The 21,450-nt window shown below is 29.4% G+C and overlaps 2 protein-coding genes across 2 annotated transcripts; both read right to left on the bottom strand.

Annotated features, from left to right (window-relative positions):
• Positions 1–231: 231 nt before the first annotated feature.
• On the bottom strand, positions 232–16,606 carry Ggamma30A (guanine nucleotide-binding protein subunit gamma-e). The gene is made up of 4 exons (XM_036360185.2): positions 16,441–16,606; positions 12,193–12,334; positions 6,084–6,854; positions 232–6,032 (listed from the first exon to the last, which is right to left on the bottom strand). The coding sequence occupies exons 2-3, from the start codon at positions 12,303–12,305 to the stop codon at positions 6,749–6,751; spliced, it is 219 nt and encodes a 72-aa protein (XP_036216078.1). The 5' UTR covers positions 12,306–12,334; positions 16,441–16,606; the 3' UTR covers positions 232–6,032; positions 6,084–6,748.
• Positions 16,607–18,408: 1,802 nt separating this feature from the next.
• Or49a (Odorant receptor 49a) lies at positions 18,409–21,289 on the bottom strand. The gene is made up of 4 exons (XM_070107278.1): positions 19,250–21,289; positions 18,953–19,154; positions 18,571–18,726; positions 18,409–18,498 (listed from the first exon to the last, which is right to left on the bottom strand). The coding sequence occupies exons 1-4, from the start codon at positions 20,020–20,022 to the stop codon at positions 18,445–18,447; spliced, it is 1,185 nt and encodes a 394-aa protein (XP_069963379.1). The 5' UTR covers positions 20,023–21,289; the 3' UTR covers positions 18,409–18,444.
• Positions 21,290–21,450: the final 161 nt, after the last annotated feature.

Genomic DNA, 21,450 nt, shown 5'->3' with positions numbered 1-21,450 from the left:
GCAAAATATTTTACAAAACACAAACTTACTGAAAACATACTGAACAGAAAAAACTTAATTTTATTAAAAAATTGAATTTAATTTACACTGATGCGATAATAATAAAAACTAATAATGCAATATGTTGGATTGGGAAGTTGAAGGATATTTTGAGTATGTTTATTTATGAGCTTTAATTTGTCATGTTAACAATTTCTTGACGAATATGGAGTAAAAAATAAAACGCAGGCATAATTTTTGATTTTTTTTTTTAATTTCTTAGAAGGTGCTTTTTCACTAAGATGTTTCGATTTTTACTTGAAATACTTTTTCATTTTATTGGTGATTTTAGTCACTACTCATTATGAGTTACAGAATGTTTCTAGTTTGGAATTCGTTTGTCTTTTTCTTTTTAAAGTGGCTAAAATTGTAGTTTCTTTTATATTGTATATTCAAAGTTCTTGCCGATTCAAGTATATTTTCTAAGAGTGGTTTAAAATTTTGGCATGCTACTGAATACAGGGTTATTATCTGGTATAATATCCCATAATAATATAGGTGTACGGTATATAATACAAATAAATAGGGTTTAATTTTAATAATTGTGTATTACTATATGTATTTGAATTTAAATTGTTGTTTCTTTTTATAGGTTTTTACGAATGCTGTTTTTCATTTTGTTTGTTTTGTTTTTTAAAATACCATCACTAACTTTGTATTTCTGTATATCTCGTTTAAGTACAATTAGTCATTCTAAATAGAATACATATAACTAAATTTTAAATGAAACAAATATTTTTTTCTTTTTGATTCGCAGTCTAGATGTTGTTGACCGCAAGAAACTCTTTAGAGTTTATTTTGGTAAATTTGGGCAACTTTCAATATCAATCAATTTCTTAATTATAATTAATCTTAAGCTCAAGCAGCTACTATTATGCATTCAATATGTATACAAAATGCATAATATAGCAATTTAACATGCAAGTCGCTTAGAGTTTACATGTAATCATAAATCTATACTTTTGGTAACATTGTTAGAATGTAATATTTTGAAAAGGTATTTAAATTCTATTATTTTAATAGTTATGCATTGTAATTGATAATTTTTGCTAATTATTTTGTTAATAATATCGTTTATTATAATTTGAGAGTCCAACATTAACTTACGTCACTAAATATCTAAATATTAGAGATCTCAGTAGTTTAACCTCATTAAATTTGACTTTGCCATCTAATTCATTTTATAATGTTTAACATTTCTATTTTCCCTTCATTAATATTTGATTTCGTGGTTATAGTGCCTTCAAAAGAACTTTTCCATTATTATTCAGAATTCATGACATATGTATGTACACGCCCCAATTTTACTGGCATGTGTACGTATTTACCTCAAATACAAGTGTATCTGATGAAATGTAACAGTTCATAGAACATTTTATACCATTTATCTTGCTATCATAACACGATTAAGCTTTCAGATTCATAAGAGTATATTTTCTATTTTAATATTTGTAACCTTTATAAACTGGTTTATATTTCTCAGTAGAATTAACATTAAACTTTCGAAGATGATGCTTTGACAAATACTATACTCTAATATTTTGAAAATCAGTTCAAAACGAATTTGAGTGATTATTTTGAAAAGAGTTTGTGAGCAAAAAATCGTGCCAATAAAAAGTAAACCTACATATGTTTTCGATTGCAGGTAGAAGTGATTTTTGCCCTATATTAATACAATTATGAAATACTATACGCTTCATATGAACTCCAAAAACTATCTTAATATTAATTGGGGACGCTGAATAAAGTTTATATTTTCTAATATACTTATTTTTGCGGTATACGTATGTATTGTTATTATTTATACTAAATCATTTCAAGTATATAGGTTGCTCAGAAATGTGATGATGTAAATTCAATCACCCTAGCGCTTACTTGCTCACCTACACGCTCAAAATCATCACCACAGATTTCACACATTCATGCTGTGACTATTCGTGAGTGTTCTGACTCCTCATTGATACACGTTTCAAACCCTGTCTCAGTGATATATCGCGCATAATAATTGTCGCACAACTGCACAAATGACAACATTACTACGGTTATTTTCTAAGGTTTCATAAGAGCTTTCAGCAAACTTATTACGGCCTTGATTGTTTATGAAAACAGAAATTCATTTGATGTGATCTGACAACAATATGGGTATACAGAAATGGCATATGTATATGAAATTTTTTCAATTAAAAGTAGATTAGTTATTTTCTTTGTTCTTTTGTCGAATTAAATGCATATTTGCATAGATTAATTGTCAAAGCTTTTTTGTTATCATATCTCCAATCGATTAATATCAAAAGATGCGATACTACTTTCAACGTAACTGCTAATTGTGTGTTCGAATATTGTAAAATGAGTTATTGCAGAAGACTTGTGTTACTCTCCATTAAATCCATCCCTTTTAAAAACTTGGCTGTTAGTTTGTGGTGATATTTTGGCAGTTTATTTGCAAAATCTGTCGCTCGTTCTCACTGCCTCTTTGTTTTCACAGTCTGTACATCTGTACATCAATCTTTTGACAGCAATCAAATATTTTTCACTTTGTATCCATATTTTCGATATTTCATAAATATTTTTCTCAGCTGCGTAGCCTTCAATTTACTTTATCTCCTTGCTGAATACTTGAATTTCAACTAACTATAAACCATTACTTTATATATTTAAATGAGCCTTGTTGACCTTCTTATCATATAAACATATATTTTTCGGTACTGAGTTTTTACGTAGGTTTTAGTACAAATTTCCCAAAATTCCGGAAAGTTATGTATTGTTCAACATAATTGTGTTATTCAAGAATATAGATTTTGTGTACGTAGATAGTATTATGCAGATATATGTGTGACAATTATATACTTATCTTGTTATCTTAACCAATTTAAATATATACTATATTTTCTCTACTTTGTCCGAAATATTTTTGTAATAACTTTAATACATTTTAAATTGATGTAACTTAAAACTTATTGGTTATTGATTTCTCCAATCACAGAAACTAACGGTTTCAGAAAATCAAATAACATCTTTTTAATATGAATTAAAACAGTTCTCTTTTACATCTTACACTTTTCCGTAGTGTCTCTTAATATTTACTTTTACATCGATTGTTGTTTTGATTTCTCATGCTATTAAATGTTATCTTAACAGTATTTTTCAGCTTCAATTAACATGCATTATCAGATAGTCATTCAAATGAATGTCAGAGAAACTCCGATTCTGATTTATTTTTTAAAATATTACTATTTTTTCATCACACATTATTATTAAAACTGTATTTTTTTTTTTTGGAATGATTACATTTGTTAACACACATATATTATTTTTATTATTATATTCAAGATCAAATATTAAAAGTTGTTATATGCTTTCACTACTTTTTATGTAACATGTCTTAATATATTAGTAAACCTACTTTTACTTATTATTTCGTGATTTTGTTGCTTTGTTGACTTAAAATTATGACGACTCTTCCTTCGTGTTTTTGTTAAGAATGTGTATTTTGTTTGTTGTACTCATCACTAATTTGACATATGTTTGTCAACTACTTTTTATGTAAGAATGGCTGGTTTTTTTTTTAATTGCAGTTGTATTTGTTTGTTTTCTTTTTATTTTTGCCGGCCAAATTCAGTTATTTATACTTTTTAACCAACTTATTTTTAACACACTTACTTCCTTACTTTGGCTTAAAGTTCTCGAGTAAATTTTATTTTAATAACAAATTAATTCATGAGATCCTGGTAAAATCTGAAAATATCTACTATTTGCTGATTATGCAACATAAGTATGTATTATGTAAGAAAATTTAAATATTATAATTTGCAAAGTTGCTTTGTTTATTTCACTTTTATTGATACTGCGTGTTGTTTCGGTACATTGGCTATGGCTCTTTTAACTTTAAGTACTCATAAAATTTCTATTTGGTGTTATTCCATTGAGTAACTTTAATATTTTGTTTACGAAAGTAAACTAATAAGTTTTGTGAGACAATTTGATAACTCTTAAAATTACTGAATATTTTTAGTGTGCACATATACCAGAAGGACAACTTCTTTATATTCTCTATATATTATATGTTTGTGTATATATTTTTGTATATAATTACTTACGTTTTGGCCATATTTTTTTTTAATATTTTATATGTAAGTTTTATTTTGTTGACTCGTTTTCGATGAAGTAGAAGATGAACATTTTGGAATATCCTTAGTAGATCATCTTTTGATGTTTATTCAATTTGCTTTTAATTTATGTTCTTTCTAATTTTTAACACAAAAACCTTTCATAATCTGATTTTGAATTACATGACTGAAGCTATCGAATTGCATTCGAATACTGTTGTAAATTATATTGAGCTATAATTAAATATAAATAATGTTGTTAATTTGCCTTCGACTCTTGTATTATTAATATCTTATTTCGCCTTTTCATTAGAATGTTAAAAGTACATACATACTGTTCGAACTTATTTGAAATTGTCTTCGATTTGATGTAACATAGTGATAAGAAGTGTTATATGTACGTATGTATGTAACAATTAAATTAAATCATCTCACAAGTGATCCATAATATATACTGAAATTTTGAGCTATTATATGTATATTGAAACTAGTTCACTGTTTTTTTGTAATGTAATTTTTTAACGAGCTACTAAGTTTTTTTGGTAAGTTTTTATAAACTGTATTTGTTACCTTTCATTTTGGCCATACTACTTAATCTTGGATGTCTTCAGTATTGCAAGAACTGAATACATATAAAATAGCATAACTGACTTTTTGTTTATAAATTAAGTCTAAATAGCTAGTAAGGAAAGAGGTAATAGTTGTAATAAAGGTATTTTCACAATTTTCCAATAGCATTTCATATATTCATTATCGAACCTATGAATTAATTTTTAATTTTTATTTACTGATAGGCACATAATGCATGTTGAATAAAGCATAGTGAATAATCTCCCTTGGTCTAGCAATGTTAAATATATGTATATATATGTCGAAGTTTTAATTTTATAAAAAGTTCTGAATATCAAAATTCGCAGCATTGGCTTCATAAATATTTTGACGAATGTGCTATATTTACCCGATAATAAGTTTAACTAAGGTAGGTAATAGAAATGAACACGTATTATTTGCTTTTGGTAACGGTGAATGTGATTTGATCGCGTGAAATTAGAATGCAGCAAAGTGATATTTATTCGAGTAATTTCATTTGTAAGGCTGCATTGTTGAAAATAAATTAAAAATTTTTAATTACACCATTTCCGCTTATAACATTGTATTTATTATGCTTTACTCAAAAATAGGGTGGGATAAAGGTTGTATCTTTTGTATTTTTCCGTTATCAGATTTTTAATACTAGTCTTAGACTTTTATTATTTAGTATTCGTAATATTATACTCCTTCAAGAACTACATGTAATAGTACACCTATTAGGACTTCTAGAATAATTATTTCAATTATTTTGAATTTTTGAAGGTTTGTTTTTATATGATTTTATATTTTATGTACTTAGGAGAATTGAGAATTGCTCTTATATTGGGAAATTTGAGGTTTGCGATGATTTAAAAAAATAAATAGCAAGTGAAGGTAATACAAAATAATAAAATTTTGAAGACTTAGTGGCTTCATATACATAGAATGGAAATTAAAAACATGAAACTAAAGTTAATTATTGAATTTTAATGGCTATGATAATTTGTTAGATTTCATTTCAGTATTAGTATTAGATTGGTTATTTTGTAACTAGTACAATTCATGTATTTTCTATTGAGCGAAAAATTTAATGTATGTTTTTATATTGTTGAATATATTGTATCCACATATTTAAACTGAATACATAATGTTCTATTAGCCGCTAAAATCAGTTAACGAGCTAAGAATATTTAAAATTAGTTAGAATCAGTTGTGTTCACAAATCCAGCAATGGGAAACCCCTACCAACTACGTTGAAGAAAGGTGTTTATCCATAGCTAATTTTCCAGAAAATCGTTGAATTGTTAACCTAAAAACCTACAGACGAAAATTAATTTGAATATTTATATAAAAAATTTTGTTGCTTACTGTAATCTTCGAGCCAGTGTTTCATAGTAGAATTCCCAAAATTTACCGTGGAACCACATAAATAAAGCGACAATTTGTATAAGAGTTGGACGTTGTACAATTTCTCGTAGGGTACGTCGTTTTAACTGGTGAATCAATTTTTGAGTTTTGGAATGCGAATGCTCGTGTAGATGTTGATTGTAATTTAAGTTATAATTATGATAGTAATAATTGTTGTTATCATTGTAATAATTATTACCATGGCATACTGTAGCAGTTTCCTCATTTAGAAAGAACTCATCGATTTCATCTTCTTCTGTTTCGCTATAGTCTTCTGTTATTCTTTCTCTTTCAACTCCACCTACGTCCTCCTTTGATTTTAACTGACTTTCGTGCTTTTGAATATTTTCTGGGTGTAAGGAATTATTATAATCAGTTTTTTCTTTAAAACAATTTATTTTGTCAAGACTATCTGAATTTAGCAGGTTTATTTTGTTGCTATTGTAGTCAATAATTGCATTTTGTGGTTGTATTCTTAATGGTTGCTTTATTTTCTTGTCATTTCTTGTTTTATAATTCTTATTATTGATAACATTTTTTTGACTAGTGGTGTTATTGTGGTGATTGTAGTAATAAATGGGATACTTGTGAATGTTGGTATCGTACTGTTGCGGTTTACGATAATATTACATAAGAACGCATTTTCCTTTTTCAGCCCAAGGATTGTTCTTCTTATCCGGGGCATTAATTAGAGGATCATTTTTCTCATTTTCCTCTATGAAAGATCGCATTCTAGAAATATGAGAAACGAACAAATAATTTATATAATACAATACATTTACTAGTATTCAAAAAATAAATATCTGTATGTTATGTTGGTTCGAGAATACAACATGCTTTAAAACTCAGTTTATCAAAATACTTAGTTCTGCCGTTTTTAAACATCTTAGATTTATTTAAAGTACTATTAGTCTTTTGTTTTATTGTCAAACTGGTTACAGCTTTAAATAATGTAATTACAACTAAACAATAAATTTAGTAATAAACCATTAGTATTACAAGTGTTTATCGAACAAGGGTCTTTCTAAGATCATAATACCCAAAGAAACAATTCGACATTGAAGCGAACTTATACATTTTTATCTGTTTTATATGCGATAGCAAGTGCCTTAAACTTTGCCATATTAGCAAATAAATATATACATACATAAGTATGTATGAGTATATGTGCACAAATACTATTAAATACATATATACAGAGCAAGCCCACGCTTCTATAATAATTTGCATCACCAAATAAGTTTATATAAATAAATCAACATTAAATTTGTTTAATTAAAATATTATTTTCATACATTATTTGATTTTACATATCCTTCAATCCTATTTTATAGTAATGGAAAGCTTAAAATACGAGTGTAAGTAAAACCCAACGCCGAATTTCGTATAAATGGGTCAGAATAACATATTGCTACGGAGTTCTTAAGAAAGCGAATGATTTTAACAAAGAAAATAGAATAGAAACAAATCTTTTTAAATATAATCTAATATAGTTATATATACTAACAACTAAGATTTTTTTTGAAAAAAGTTATTTACGTGATCGGGTCTCTAAGCATGACATTGGCATACACCTACACAACATTCACCACATCACTACATCACCACAATCAACCGTCTTCAAGGAGGCCCCGTAAGTTCAACAGTGTATTCAGTACATATGTATTGTATATCATCATCCTCATATCAGCGTGACGAGCTGAGTCGATTTAGCCACGTTCGTCTGTTTGTATTATGTGAACTAGTCCCACAGTTTTAGAGATATCGATCTGAAATTTTGTATATGTCCTTTTCTCCCCAGGAAGCTGCTCATTTGTCGCCACCGGACGACTATAGCACATATCTGCTAACCGATCGAATTAAAGTTCTTGTTTTTATTTGACAAGATATCTTCTCCATTAGCATATATTATTGTGCAAGGCAACACTATAAAACAAATCAGATCGAATTACTATAGACAAAGATCTTTTTTCCTTATTTAGTAACCTTACTTCAACTTGTAGATTATTTACATCAAATAACTTGGCTAGAAATATCTAGCAAAACGTTTTCCGCCGAAATTAAGATTTTTTCTTGTTTATAAATTACATGTGTATGTTAAGTCAATATTTATGTATATATTCCAGTTATGAATATAATATCGTAAGCTGTTAGTATTCGTTCTGCTTTCTTGGTATTGAGGAAGTATCAATTAATTGTAATATTTTACGACATTCTGATGTTCAATTTTGTAGGTTTTGACTGCACTTCCGTCAGAAGTTAATTTGGATGATAAAAGATAGCTGTCGAAAATAAAGCTTTCCCATTGATTTATATTCCCTTTGAGTCGACATTAAACCACCCTATTCGTTAAATATGGTAATAATAAGAAAAATACCAGCAAAAAAATCATTGCAACGTGATCAATAGCCATTGAAGACATGCTGAACAGCGCCATTCTTTAGTTATTCACGTTATGTTTTCATTTCATGTTATTTCGATTATGGTTTTTGTGTTCCTCACTCTCCTGTTAACTAAATTCTACTTGAATGTAAGTATTTGCTATTGGTCACGTTTTGCCTATATTTGCATTGAACGAAAGCAACGGCCTGATAATAACTATCGCATACTTAGATCGATATGCCATGTATGTATAAAAAATTGTGTTGGTATATATACGGACGAGTTGTGGAATAGAAAAACCTAAATATCTGATTTCATATGCATAAGGCATTATATTACTATTAATTCGTTTATATAACTAATTACTGCGTATTTCATTCTACATATAGCACCTATTAGAAGATCGGCATTATTATTAAACTGCAAATTAACTACAGCAATGCGAGGTACTGTACGCATCTGGTAGTCAACCAATATACTAATATATAATATTTACTCAATACTCAAACGCTACATAGCTAAGCTGACATCTACTATATTTACAAAATATTCACATTTTAATTCTTCAATATTTTAATTCTTCTTAGTGTCACCCTTCAAATGCGAAGATTTTTTATTATCAATAACTATTTTACCAACCAAAGTTTCTATCAAGCACAGGTGAATATGTAGCCATGTTAATTTATATTACCACACTTTGAGTATAATTCATTGCTGCTTTAATACTTAAAAGCATATTACAATAAATATGAAATAAAAAATTAAAAATAAAAAATATAGCATTTAATTATTTAAGATTACTCGGACCGAAATTTCTCCTTATATTTTGCTAAAAAGATAATTTAAAAAAAATGTATATTATATCAGAAAATAATAATAAATTTGTGGCTTATTATATTATTTGCACTACATACTTTATTCGGATTTTCTGGTGTAGATCATATATAAATATAATGTTTACATATGTATATTTTGTATGTAGTACGAGGACCGAGCGGAGACTATATACAAGTATGTACAAGTATAATATTAAAAAATTAGTATATAAATCATGCATGAAATATGTCATTATTCGCCATATATGTACTTATTTGACATATTTATCTCAGTTGATTTAACTCTGAGTTCTTAAAGTATAAATTGACACATTAATACTAAATCATCTATTAATATCAACACTGTTCTTATTCGTTTCATAGATATTATATTAAACCTCTAAGCGTAAAATATGTGGTGATGGCAGTAAGCTGATGCTTTTGTTCATACGTAGAATAAAAACATTAAACGAGGTCAAACTCATTGGCCTCATCACTGAGTGTAAAGAGTAAAGGTATCTTAAGTTTGACAAAAAATTATGTATGTATATAAAATACATAACAAATGAGAGGAGGTTACAAAATGTCGTGCCCTAAAATGATGCATATTTTACTCTTTTGGTTACTAATGCAAAATAAAACTGCAAATTCACGGTCATTGTATACTTTTGTTTCAAGCTCTACTTTGTGATGTTTTATAAATACAAATTGTATTAAAATATAATATATATATATATAATATATATATAATAATAAGATGTAATAATAGTTATTTACACATACTACCGCATATGGATGAAGTTCGAAAACGAAAAAGAAAACAGTATATGAAATTTACGCTCAAAGGTCAATCTTTTTTTTTGTTTTGGACAACATAAAATCATGGGTGTATACTCGTATATTATCAAAGTCTGTGCACATTATTTTGTGAGAATGTAAAAGTAAAATGCATCAATGTGTTCAATTTTAAAACTAGAAACGTTCACTCATACTTTTATAATTAATATTTTCTTTAGAAGCAATAAACAATAATGTTCTCTAAAATACAATATATGTATACCTATTACGATTTATTTTGTTCATATTTCACACAAGAAAATTATAACATCTTTTTCTTATATATAACGGTAAGCAATTCATTACTTAAAATTGATTGACTGTTGTGCGGCGATTTGAAAAAAAACACGAAAATTAATTGGTATATATGCCAATATTTTTGTATTAAAATTAAGTTTCTAAACTTAAGAGTACAAATACAATTATGAGTATATATGTATGTAACTATTTACTGAAAAACGAATTTTTGAATGTGGTGAAATACTATGTTCTATATACCATAAGTAGTACATTTATGTATTTTAATTTAATTTAACAAAGTAAATAACAAGTGTTCAAAGTGTTCCCGTCAGAATTGATTTGGAAAAGAGTCGTGCACACCACTGGAATATTGCCAATCCAAAACGAGTCGTTATACATAAATCTTAATAGTAACAGGGACATGGTCAAATTATGGTCAGTGAGTTCCGAAAGTCTGTCTATCCATGAATATGTCCGTGTAAGCGATAACTTCAAAAAAATTGGTATATTTTGATGAGAGGCCCACTACATTTCGTAAAATAAATAAATATGTATGTATGTATATAACTGCAGAGGATCACAGTAAGGAAAGGCATATGTCGTTTAAAGCTTTTTTATATGCATATTATATCAGGAAGAGTTTATCCGATAAATTACTAAAGCTTTATTGACCAAACTTAGCAAAATGATTCTTGTAACCACACCCACCTCCCATACAATAAAAAATTTAATTAAACATTCAATATAATCATTTTTTCAATGAGTAATTTCAAAGATATATTCTAATTTGAAGAGGTATGAAAGTTAAGTAGCGGTTTTCGTTATTAACAAATTGTTCAGTAAGTTCTATCTCAATTGCTACTAAATGTTTGCGATGTTACCCTTTGTGTAAAAAATTAGTTGATACACAGTGATCTAATAACCACCCAATTTTATTATACAATTTAAAATATTTAATATAGTATAACCAAAAAATGTATAACACATAAAAAAATCAACGAAAAATGATATGCCATGGCATATATTTAACGAAGTTAGAACTCATAGTGTATATTGACTACAATTGATGTTACCTGAAATAAATTCTTTTAAATAAGATTTTAATTTATTAAATCCAAAAATATTTATTCGTTTTCTAAAGATCTTTGAAACTGACTCTGTGTGTGTACTAAAGAAAGCATACAAAATGCTGAAACATATTAGCACTTTCGTTATGTAAAATTTAATCAATATTGAAGAGTCTTATTTTTAATTTATTCATAAACGCATTTTATATGTTTGAGTTGGTAAATGAAAAAAATTTTGTAATTTTTGAAAATATTTGTCGTATACCTTTAAATTAATACCAATTGTATGAATTGTGTTTAGCGTAACTGCTTGGTATTCGTCACATATTTATCACACACAGTTATTAAAGAACTTTTGCCAACTTTGATATATTTTGGGATAAATATAACATAGATATATAGACCAATCGTTGTCGATATTTTGTCTGCTTAAATATGAGAATGTATACTCATTATATACTAATATTGAATATTTGACCGATTCACAAGTAAATACATAAGCCATAGCTGGTTTAAATCTTAGGTATTGTATACACACCATACTTTTTTGTTGTACAGCTTTAAGGTATTCAAGCACATTTTTAGGCGTGTGAACAAAATGAACTACATAATTTCACATACACATTTCAATATATCAAACTTGGGTTTGACATAGTTTAGCATGTTTTTATTTATTGCACATATAGCAAAATCCAAGAAATTTATTGTCGCGAAAATTTAAATACTCACTCTGCAATACTTTTAGATAACGGCCATCGTTCCATCGAAGCTTGATACTTCATGTTTTCAATTTGCTTCTTTAATGCGTCCCGATCCATGTTTTGTAGAGCACTGGGATCCATGACGGCTAAAATTCATCCACATACCACCTCTGGAAATATTTGGAGAAAGAAAGATGAGAGCACATACTATGAATTGAGTACAAACGATTACATTGAGAGTAAAATAATAAGTATAGTTATTGTTGGAAATGTACAACAACAATCTATAAGTCTCAAAAATATTTTCCCAATCACGAATGTATGTATATATTAAAATTTGATTTCCCAGGCGCGCGCAATAAAACACTCTCTGGACTTTTAACGTTACTCTAATCATGCTATTCTACCTTTCCCTAGGCCAGTTTTTGATGCCCAATACTAACCGCACAACGCATGCCACCAGTTAGCTTCAACATCTATAATTTTATGGGGTGTTGTGTTTTATTATTCGAAAATACATTATTATTGTATATTTGTAATATATATAATATATTACATTACATATATAAAGAAATAATGCCTTGCGACACTCAAATACATGGTGCCTCAGACCATGTAAAGATAAAACGGATTGTTAAAGAATACACAATGTCCTTTAAAAGACCTTACATTGTTACATATTTTTGGAACCACACCCACTGCTACTGTTGAGTTTCTTGTAAAACACAAAGCTTATTACATAAATCGTTAGCGCTTTTACAGTTTACGACTCTCTTGATGTTATAAATTTATTGGAAATTTGTTCGGAATTTCTCGGAATTTCTTGAATCGGAACTCTCTATTCCATTTCCAATTTTTCTTTTAGTTTTATTATTTAGCTCTTTTCTAGATAACTTACGAATTAATTGGACATAAACCGGCAAGGAATCAAAATCTGCTCATGCAAACAAAATAACCGCAATAATTGTGCCAACATCCACCAGTATGCTCTCTATAGATTAACCCAAGCAAATTTTTAATGGAGCTGGATTAATACTGGTCGAATGAGGTTTTTCGAGAAACCTTCTAATGAACTTCGACAAGATGTCTTACATCTAAATACTGTAGATACATACATATACAAATTTATTGTACAAAATCCTGCCAAGTATGGAATTAGTGTCATAACAATGAAAACATTAAATAATTAAGTTATAAGCTATAAAACAATTAAATTTTTTAAAAATTTGCCACTTGAGCAATTAAGCATTTCACTATAGAAAGTTTCGGTTCAACAAATTATCCCTCTTTAATACAACTTTATTATAATTATAGACTTGTTTAAGTCCTTTAAGTATATATTTATATGACCGCACATATATATTCAGACGAATGGATACACTAGAAATTAATCCAGGGCATGCGCAGTGATATGCAAAATGGAGCAAGGAATTGAGAGTGAGCGCAAAACTGTTTGAGCTGGAAAATAGTAAAGTATGGGTAATTGAAAACACAATATTGTCATACAAATCAAATTTGAGATTTAGTATTATAAAAAAAAAGTGATTAGCGGTAATAATTTATATAGACAATCATTCAACATGAATAGGATCTACCTTACACCAAACATTTGATAAACAAATAAATAATAGTAATCCGCATAAAAAAGATATTTCTTGAATAAAATATCGGCGATTTGATACCACTAACTACAACTCTCAATTATACGTATTTCAATTAGAGTATCCTTTCACAACTAGCTCGCACTCCATTATAGGTATAACATTATCTTTAACAATATTCAATTACTTTACAACAATAATTTAAAACAAAAATTTAAAATAATATACGAAATAATATTTTTCAAATTCATCAATTTTAAGCAAAGAAGACTTGAGTTCCATTTAAAGCCATGTATGTTAGTCGTCATTCTATTTGAGTTTTTTTAGACATAAAATTAAACATTACTTTGGATTCGTCAACCAATACATATTCTGAAAAAATAAATAAACAACAAGAAAAAACGTTAACTTCGGTTGCATCGAAGTTATAATACTCGAACTCTTGATATGTGCAATGCACATTGTGCATTTCTTATATATTTATAAATATATCTGAAAAGGTAACAGGCCAACGATTTGAGTCCCACGGAAAATGTTTTGCTAGTTCTTTCTATCCACGTTGTCTACTATATGGTAAACAACCTTCAAATCGAAATCTTCACCTTAATTTGGATCGGTCAGTTAAAGGGATGCTGTAGTGGTCCGATCCGAACAATTTGTTTGGAGATTGTATCGTTGCTTTAGACAATAATCTTTGCCACATTTCGGGACTAAATCTTGGCAAATAAAGAGATTTTGCTTACAGGGACTTGATTTGAATCGATCAGTTTGTATGGTAGCTACATATATGCTTAGAGGTCTGATATCAGCAGTTCTTATTGGTCGGAAGCAGTTTTTTTGACGAGAAAAGAGCGTGTGCGAAATTTCAAATCGATATCTTATACATTCAGGGACTAGTTCGCGTATATAAAAAGAGATGAACAGACAGGAATACAGTTCGTCACGCTGAGCATTTATACTTATATATACTTTATAACGCTTCCGACGTTTCTTTCTGGATATAAAAAAACTTCCTGGCAAACTTGAAGTACCCTGTGCGGGGTATTAAAACTAATGTTAATGTCTGAACTGTATTTTCTAGCGAAAGTTGAGGGCATCTTTACTAAATTTTTAATCGATCCCACGGAATATGGAATACATAGTATCGAATTACCGAAATATCCTTTTAGCTAATATTGAAATATCTTTCTGATGCAGCCGGAATAGTCATTAAGTAAATTTACGTAATTTCAGAGCGTCATTTATGATTTTAAAATCCGAATTTTATTTTAAGTTTTAATAAACTAACAGAACTTTGTGCAATACAAGTCCATAAATGTTATCAATATCACATAAATATTATTAAAAACGGGTTTTCAAATAGAGATGACAATAATTTCTAAGTATCTTTTCTGCCATTTTTAATGTCAAGATCTGAAAATTTTTTTTCAATTTATTCTGTAATGTTTAAAATTTCATCATGGAATGATATACAGAAGAACAACGTTTACAAATGATTATATTTTATTATCAAAATAATCGTTCTCCAAATTGAGACATTGAATGGCCTCCAAGATGTTGTGATTTAACACCATTAGACTATCCTTCCTGTAAGGGGATTTAAAGTCATTGGTCTTTAGTAATAAACCAGACTATCTTCAAGCTTTAGAAATCAATAATGAACATGTTATTCATGACATATGACTTCATTTAGTGAAAAAGTACTCGAAGATTGGGTTCATTCTGCAAAAGAAGTCGTGGAGGGAATTTAAATGATGTTATATTCAGAACTTAAATGTATCGATTGTAATTTACATTAAATAAAAAACATTTGTTGTCACTCTTATTAGAAAAATGATTTGCTTACAACCACGATGGGAGCATTCAAAAAAATCTATGAGTATCTAATATCGCAAACCCGATCCAAGATCAGTATGTTCTCATATACATATAAACATTCAAAACTCAAAACTTATTGTGTACGAACGTAGAGAGGCAAGCGTAAGCTTTCAAGCAATGTAGACAAAAGAAACCATCAGAAATGTAACATATTGGATGCAACCTAAAACGTCTTAATTAAATTAGTAGTCTCTTTTTTTTGTTTTTTAATGGCATATCAGGAAATTAAGTACATATACAAATATTTCATACGTGGACATACCATTTCGTCAAAACAAAATATTGTTTTTTTTATATATTTACGCATAGAAAAGGACTAGTTTAAACCTAAAATTTCTTAAATAAAAAGAAACCAGTCAGAAAAACAGCAGACCCTTCCATAAATGAAATAACGAAATTTTTTATTTTCGTAATTGATAATGTCATTTGACAATTGTTGCGTGACTCGCCTTTCGTAAAATCATCCACTAATATCGTTTGCAAAATTGCTAATATGCTTACCTAAGTATTCAATATGAAATATGTTTTCTGCATTAAAAATCTAAATTTTTAGTGACATTTTGAAATTATTAAAGCGATAATTACCAAATAAATTTAATTATTTGGATATATTGGCAATCCTTCAATTAAAAGTATTCGTAACTGTTTTACTAATTTCTTACAATGAATGTTGTCTATTCTTTATCTATATTTTTTTTTAAGAATCTACAAATACTTATACTACTACTTACTAAAGAATAAAGATGGATAAACGTGATAAAGATAATATCACCTATTAGAGCTTTAAAATAACTTACCACCTATTAAAATGATTAACAGCTCGCGCACTTCAGAAAATTCGCGCCAACACAGTTTGCTGCTTACATAGAAATATGAAATATAAAACTATTGTTTCGAATATGTAATGTTTAAAAGTTCACGATATAGTAGTGTAGCAGTAATTGTACGTCTATCTAGTAGCTTTTCTTAACTGTACTGAGTCCTATACGTTCTTTCGACACTCTACACGCGTTAATTTAATAAAAGCACATTACCGAAATATGTAATTCAATACTTATACAAAATTATAATCAAATTAGTAACACGAACGTATCGCTTGAGGCACACAATTAACAGTTACCAAACGACTGCGACACGAATCTAGATGGTCTACAAAACTACGACGGCGCGAAAGAGCGCGAAAAATCGAAAGCAATAATATCAAAAATTGCTGTAGCAATTTGTACTGGTGTTGCCTTTAAGGCTGGTAAGGTTGGTAATAACCAGCAATCTAAATTCGACGATTGTTCACCCATATATAAACAATGCAGCAAGTATACGCTACTGTCAAGACCGATTGTAGGAGACACAACAAATGCAATAAGGGATTTCTGTAGTAATGTCAGCTTGACTTATGTAGGGGTATACATCTGCCGGGTACGATACCTGCTGGTTACGTAGAAATTGAAATTTGTGGAATAGAAACAACATAGATGAAACGATATTGACGGCACGATATTGAACGTAGACCATGAAACTACATGGCAATCAACAAAGAAAATACTGCCCATGCAAGACAGCGCTTTAAAGCGTCTTGCAGTGAACCCTAAATAAGGGCACCTTTATTCATGTGTATGGGTATGTGATCTAACAAAATGCAATTGCTTTCGACAACAATGTATGCGCTATTAAAGTGACACTGAAACGCCGTTCAACAAGTATTAAAAATATGAACTGAAGGTGCCAACTCTTCTGCCAGTAATAACGGATGGTAGACCGTGTGTTTTGTTGTTATAGTTGCTGTAATTGTATTATATAACACTAACGCAGCATGCTGCCAAGTTGTTTGCAACATCGAAAAAAAAAATATATAGGCATTGTTAAATATGATCTATCGATGAATCGATTTGCAAATGTCTGCCCGTCCGCTCGTGAAACAGGATTACGAACTACATTCAACGGTTATGTTTAAAACTTCTAAAAGTGTGGTAAATAACTAACGAAAAATGTCAGAAATGAAATACGCAACTTTTCATGAAAATAATGCGGCTTGGTGTTAAAATTAGAAAAATCGGTTCAGTACTTTTTCTGCCAATTTTTGTTATTCTGGTTTACTATATTATATATAATATATATTTGTTTTAATATTCCTACGTTATAGTTGCATATGTAAGATTCAACATATACTGAAGGATCTCTGCGGCGAAACTCATTAAGTTGATAGGACGATAGGAACGATGTTGCGCACTATGAACACTATAACACCACCATTATCGCGCTCAGGAGTGCTACGTAGAAGGTTATAACCTGAACAAGAAAGAATATCTGAGTGTTAATTAAGTCCGTTGAAGTCAAATTTAAACGTTTTGAATATTAGGGGGAGATGGACTCTATTCGAATCTTTTTGAGACAGCCTGGTTGAGTTTATAGGCCCTAGGCTAGCTGTTGACGTCCTATGTTGATCATTCAAGATGACACAGTGTACGAGTTGGTGATTGCATTGTCATCGAAGTGGAATATCTGCTTCAACATATGGTACATACATCCATACAAACACACATGCATACAAACGTACTGGTGAAGCTAATAAAAGTGTTATATTTAATAAAAAACTCAATTTCGAATTATTTGATGATACCTTGATTTACATATTAGGTGCCGATATACAAGTTGCTCGTTTTAAGCCAAACTTAACACTATAATTTTTGTTATGAAAGAATCAGAGAAGATAGCTAGAGGCTTTATTTATCTTTGTATACTATATATTGTGTACAGGACGGTTTATCGAAATATTTTGCATAATTAATAATATACTAGTTATACTAGTCTAAAGCACGTTGCAGCACCGCGAATACGCGATAGGTCATCGTCATTACCTAAAGTAAAAGATTCAAAAACAAATTAATAACATATTTTGAATTATTCAATTATATTATTATACTTCTCACAATTTGAAAGGTCACCAGCGATATAGGTTGAAATCCCTTCGCGGTCAGCCTGGCTGGTTTCTGCGCACGCGCAATTATATTAAATAATAAAGTTTTGTATGTTTGCGACCCATTATACCAACGGTTTTTGTATGCGCATAATGCTAAATTTTCACTCTAACGGTAAAAAAATTACGACACGTATATAACTTCATTATGCTATTTAATACATCAGGGGTGCAATAAAAAACTACTTGCTGCCTATGGAGTTTTAAAAAATGTAAAAATTTATAGATGTTTTACCATTTCACTTAATAAATGTTTTAATAATTTAAACCGAATTGTGGAGGCAGAAGCGCCACTACACCCGATGACAGTATAATTGTATTATATAGAAACTTACAATGGTAATTAGCTTCTGTCCATATTGGCATACCATAAAGAATTGAGCAACAGTAACGAAAAAGAAGCTGAGAAAATTTAAAAATCCGAAACCAAAACCCTCCAACTTCAGTTGAACAACAATTATGCAAAATACGGCACAATTGGATATCAATTTAAATAACAGAGTTGTTCCGAAAACTTGATTCAGTTCGCTACAGAGACTGTAAATTAAAAGGTAGAATTGAAAGATAAATACATTTATTATAAAAATATACACATTTTATATTGAGTGATTACAAAATAAAATATAACTTACTCCAACATTAACTGATGCTTTCTTATCCATTCCATCAAAAACTCACAATCTGCCTTTGAGTTACCCATCCTTGGTTCATAAGATTCCAGTGAGTTTCCCAAATATTCCAGTTGCATACAAAATTGTCCCGCAAAAGTACACACGTATAAATCCGTTCCCAAATTTGTTGTTGTACAAAAATGTCCGTTTAAGTATTCCGAAATATAGATGAGAATGTAATAATGCGGCGTACAATAGTTAAAGGTATATGACATTGGTGTTGGATGCAAATATGAAAATGCTGCTGCAGCATAACCGTAATGAAATAAATCAATTATGTACGCGAAAATTGACTGGAGCATAGGTCCAAGAAGTATCGAATTAGTTACCGATAGATAAGAAACAATCATTAGATGTGCACGTTTGAAACTATATCTATCCACTTGATATAATTTTTGTTCCATAGACGTCATTGGGTACTCATTAGACAAAGATTCGTAAATTACACGAAGACGTTTTGCATTCAGAAGAAACACAAAAAATTTAACATTTGAATCAATAGCATAAGATATATATACACCCAAACGAAAGCTATTCAAAATGTCACCACTTAAAATCAGTTCACGCAATTGAAATAGCATATAGATGCGCGTGCATATACCACTTATTGTCGTGAATATGAGAAACGTTTTCATAATCGCCTGTCGCCAATGTGCTCGTGGCAATTGTTGAAAATCATAACCCACTATACGATATAAAGCATTTGGGAACCAAAAAAATTGAACAAAATCCATTTTATCATTTAGTATTGTAGACTATATATGTTATGTTTTTACAGCAACTAGTATAAAATCGTTAAACGCATATGCTGACGAAGTGGTCCTTTATATACTTTCTTGGAGTATAATGCACATTAATTATGTGGCAATTTTGTGGTTATTACGTTTGTGGTTTTTGTATATATTTGAAGAAAAAGAGCATTTTAAATGAATTAGTGATTATTAATTAAAAACCATTAAATTTACGTAAGTAAATCCATTTGATGTGATGGTAATAATTTCGAAATGCCACTTTTAGAGAAACCTTTGTCCCTATAGGCAAAACAAACTGGGGCAGTGGATTTTCATAAGGGCCTCTTGTGCCGAATTTTTCACTAGAAAAATCATACGCCATAGACACGAAGAGGTAGTAATCACTAGGTGTCAATTACAGTATATAAAGTGGATGCAAAGGAACATCTTAAACTAGCTTCCGGAGCTTCTGGCAAGTCACTATCAATGTGTGTAGCCTGGTGTTGTCTTGATGGAACACAATTTCTCTTCTTTTGGCCACGCTTCTCTTCTTTTTGACGTTCCAATTCTTGATAGTACATTCTCAAACTAAGAGTTTTGCCTTAGGGGAACAGCTTATAGTAAATGATTTCCTGCCAATCTAACAAAATACATAGTAACATACATACTTTTCACTGGCTCACCGCGATGCAACTACAATCCTTTTCGCCTTCCTTTGTGGTAAGTCACCCCCTTTTTATCATCAGTAACTATCAACTTCAGTAATGGTTCAATGGTTTTGTTGCGATTCAGAAGCGATTCGCAGATGGAAATTTGGTCAATTAGGTTTGTTTAGCGTTCACCATACATCGAGCTCCTTGTTGTATCCAGCATTATTAAATATGGCTCCGAACGGGCAATCAGAAGAGTGCTCAGATTGTTTGATCGATATTTTCGACAATTGACCTTTCAGAGCGTTCACATCAAAATTACGGAAACGGAACCGACGAAACCAAAATTGTATATGTTTAGGATCGTTATCGCCTTTATCGAAGAAAAAAGTTAAATTGTAATTTTTTTCTCATTGTGGAAGACCATCTTTGATTCGGGTTCAAATATTAGTGATTCAAGCAATCACAAAACTGTCTGAGAGGTTTTTTGTTACGAGATCTTATCTTTCTAACGTCATACTTATGGCGTAACCCGATCGCACTTGTACGATTAAGTAAATAAAATCAATATTTTATAGTATTGAAATGTTTGTTACCATGTACATACTCTAGAAATTAAGTAACATTTAACAAAAGGACTTAAATTATTTATTTTTCTATAGATAAGTATGTATTGGAAAAAAACGTTCATAAATATAAAGCTTTAGAGAAATAGCAAAAATTTGTTTCAGACTTTGAAGGCAAAAATATTTTGCAATAACAATTAAAATTTTTCATTAAT

Source organism: Bactrocera oleae, chromosome 3, assembly GCF_042242935.1.
Source record: "Bactrocera oleae isolate idBacOlea1 chromosome 3, idBacOlea1, whole genome shotgun sequence".
NCBI lineage: Eukaryota > Metazoa > Arthropoda > Insecta > Diptera > Tephritidae > Bactrocera > Bactrocera oleae.
Note: the sequence above shows the minus strand (reverse complement) of the source record. Positions and strands in the feature narration are given on the sequence as shown.

What these genes read in the sequence shown, in the direction of transcription:
- Ggamma30A (XM_036360185.2), bottom strand. Translation starts at nt 12,305, where the DNA reads ATGGATCCCAGTGCTCTACAAAACATGGATCGGGACGCATTAAAGAAG. An exon ending in TTATCTAAAAGTATTGCAGA is followed by an intron (nt 6,855 to 12,192) that starts GTGAGTATTTAA and finishes TCATATTTCTAG; the next exon opens with AATGCGATCTTTCATAGAGG.
- Or49a (XM_070107278.1), bottom strand. Translation starts at nt 20,022, where the DNA reads ATGGATTTTGTTCAATTTTTTTGGTTCCCAAATGCTTTATATCGTATA. An exon ending in GACAGAAGCTAATTACCATT is followed by an intron (nt 18,727 to 18,952) that starts GTAAGTTTCTAT and finishes TTTTACCGTTAG; the next exon opens with AGTGAAAATTTAGCATTATG. An exon ending in CGCTGGTGACCTTTCAAATT is followed by an intron (nt 18,499 to 18,570) that starts GTGAGAAGTATA and finishes CTTTTACTTTAG; the next exon opens with GTAATGACGATGACCTATCG.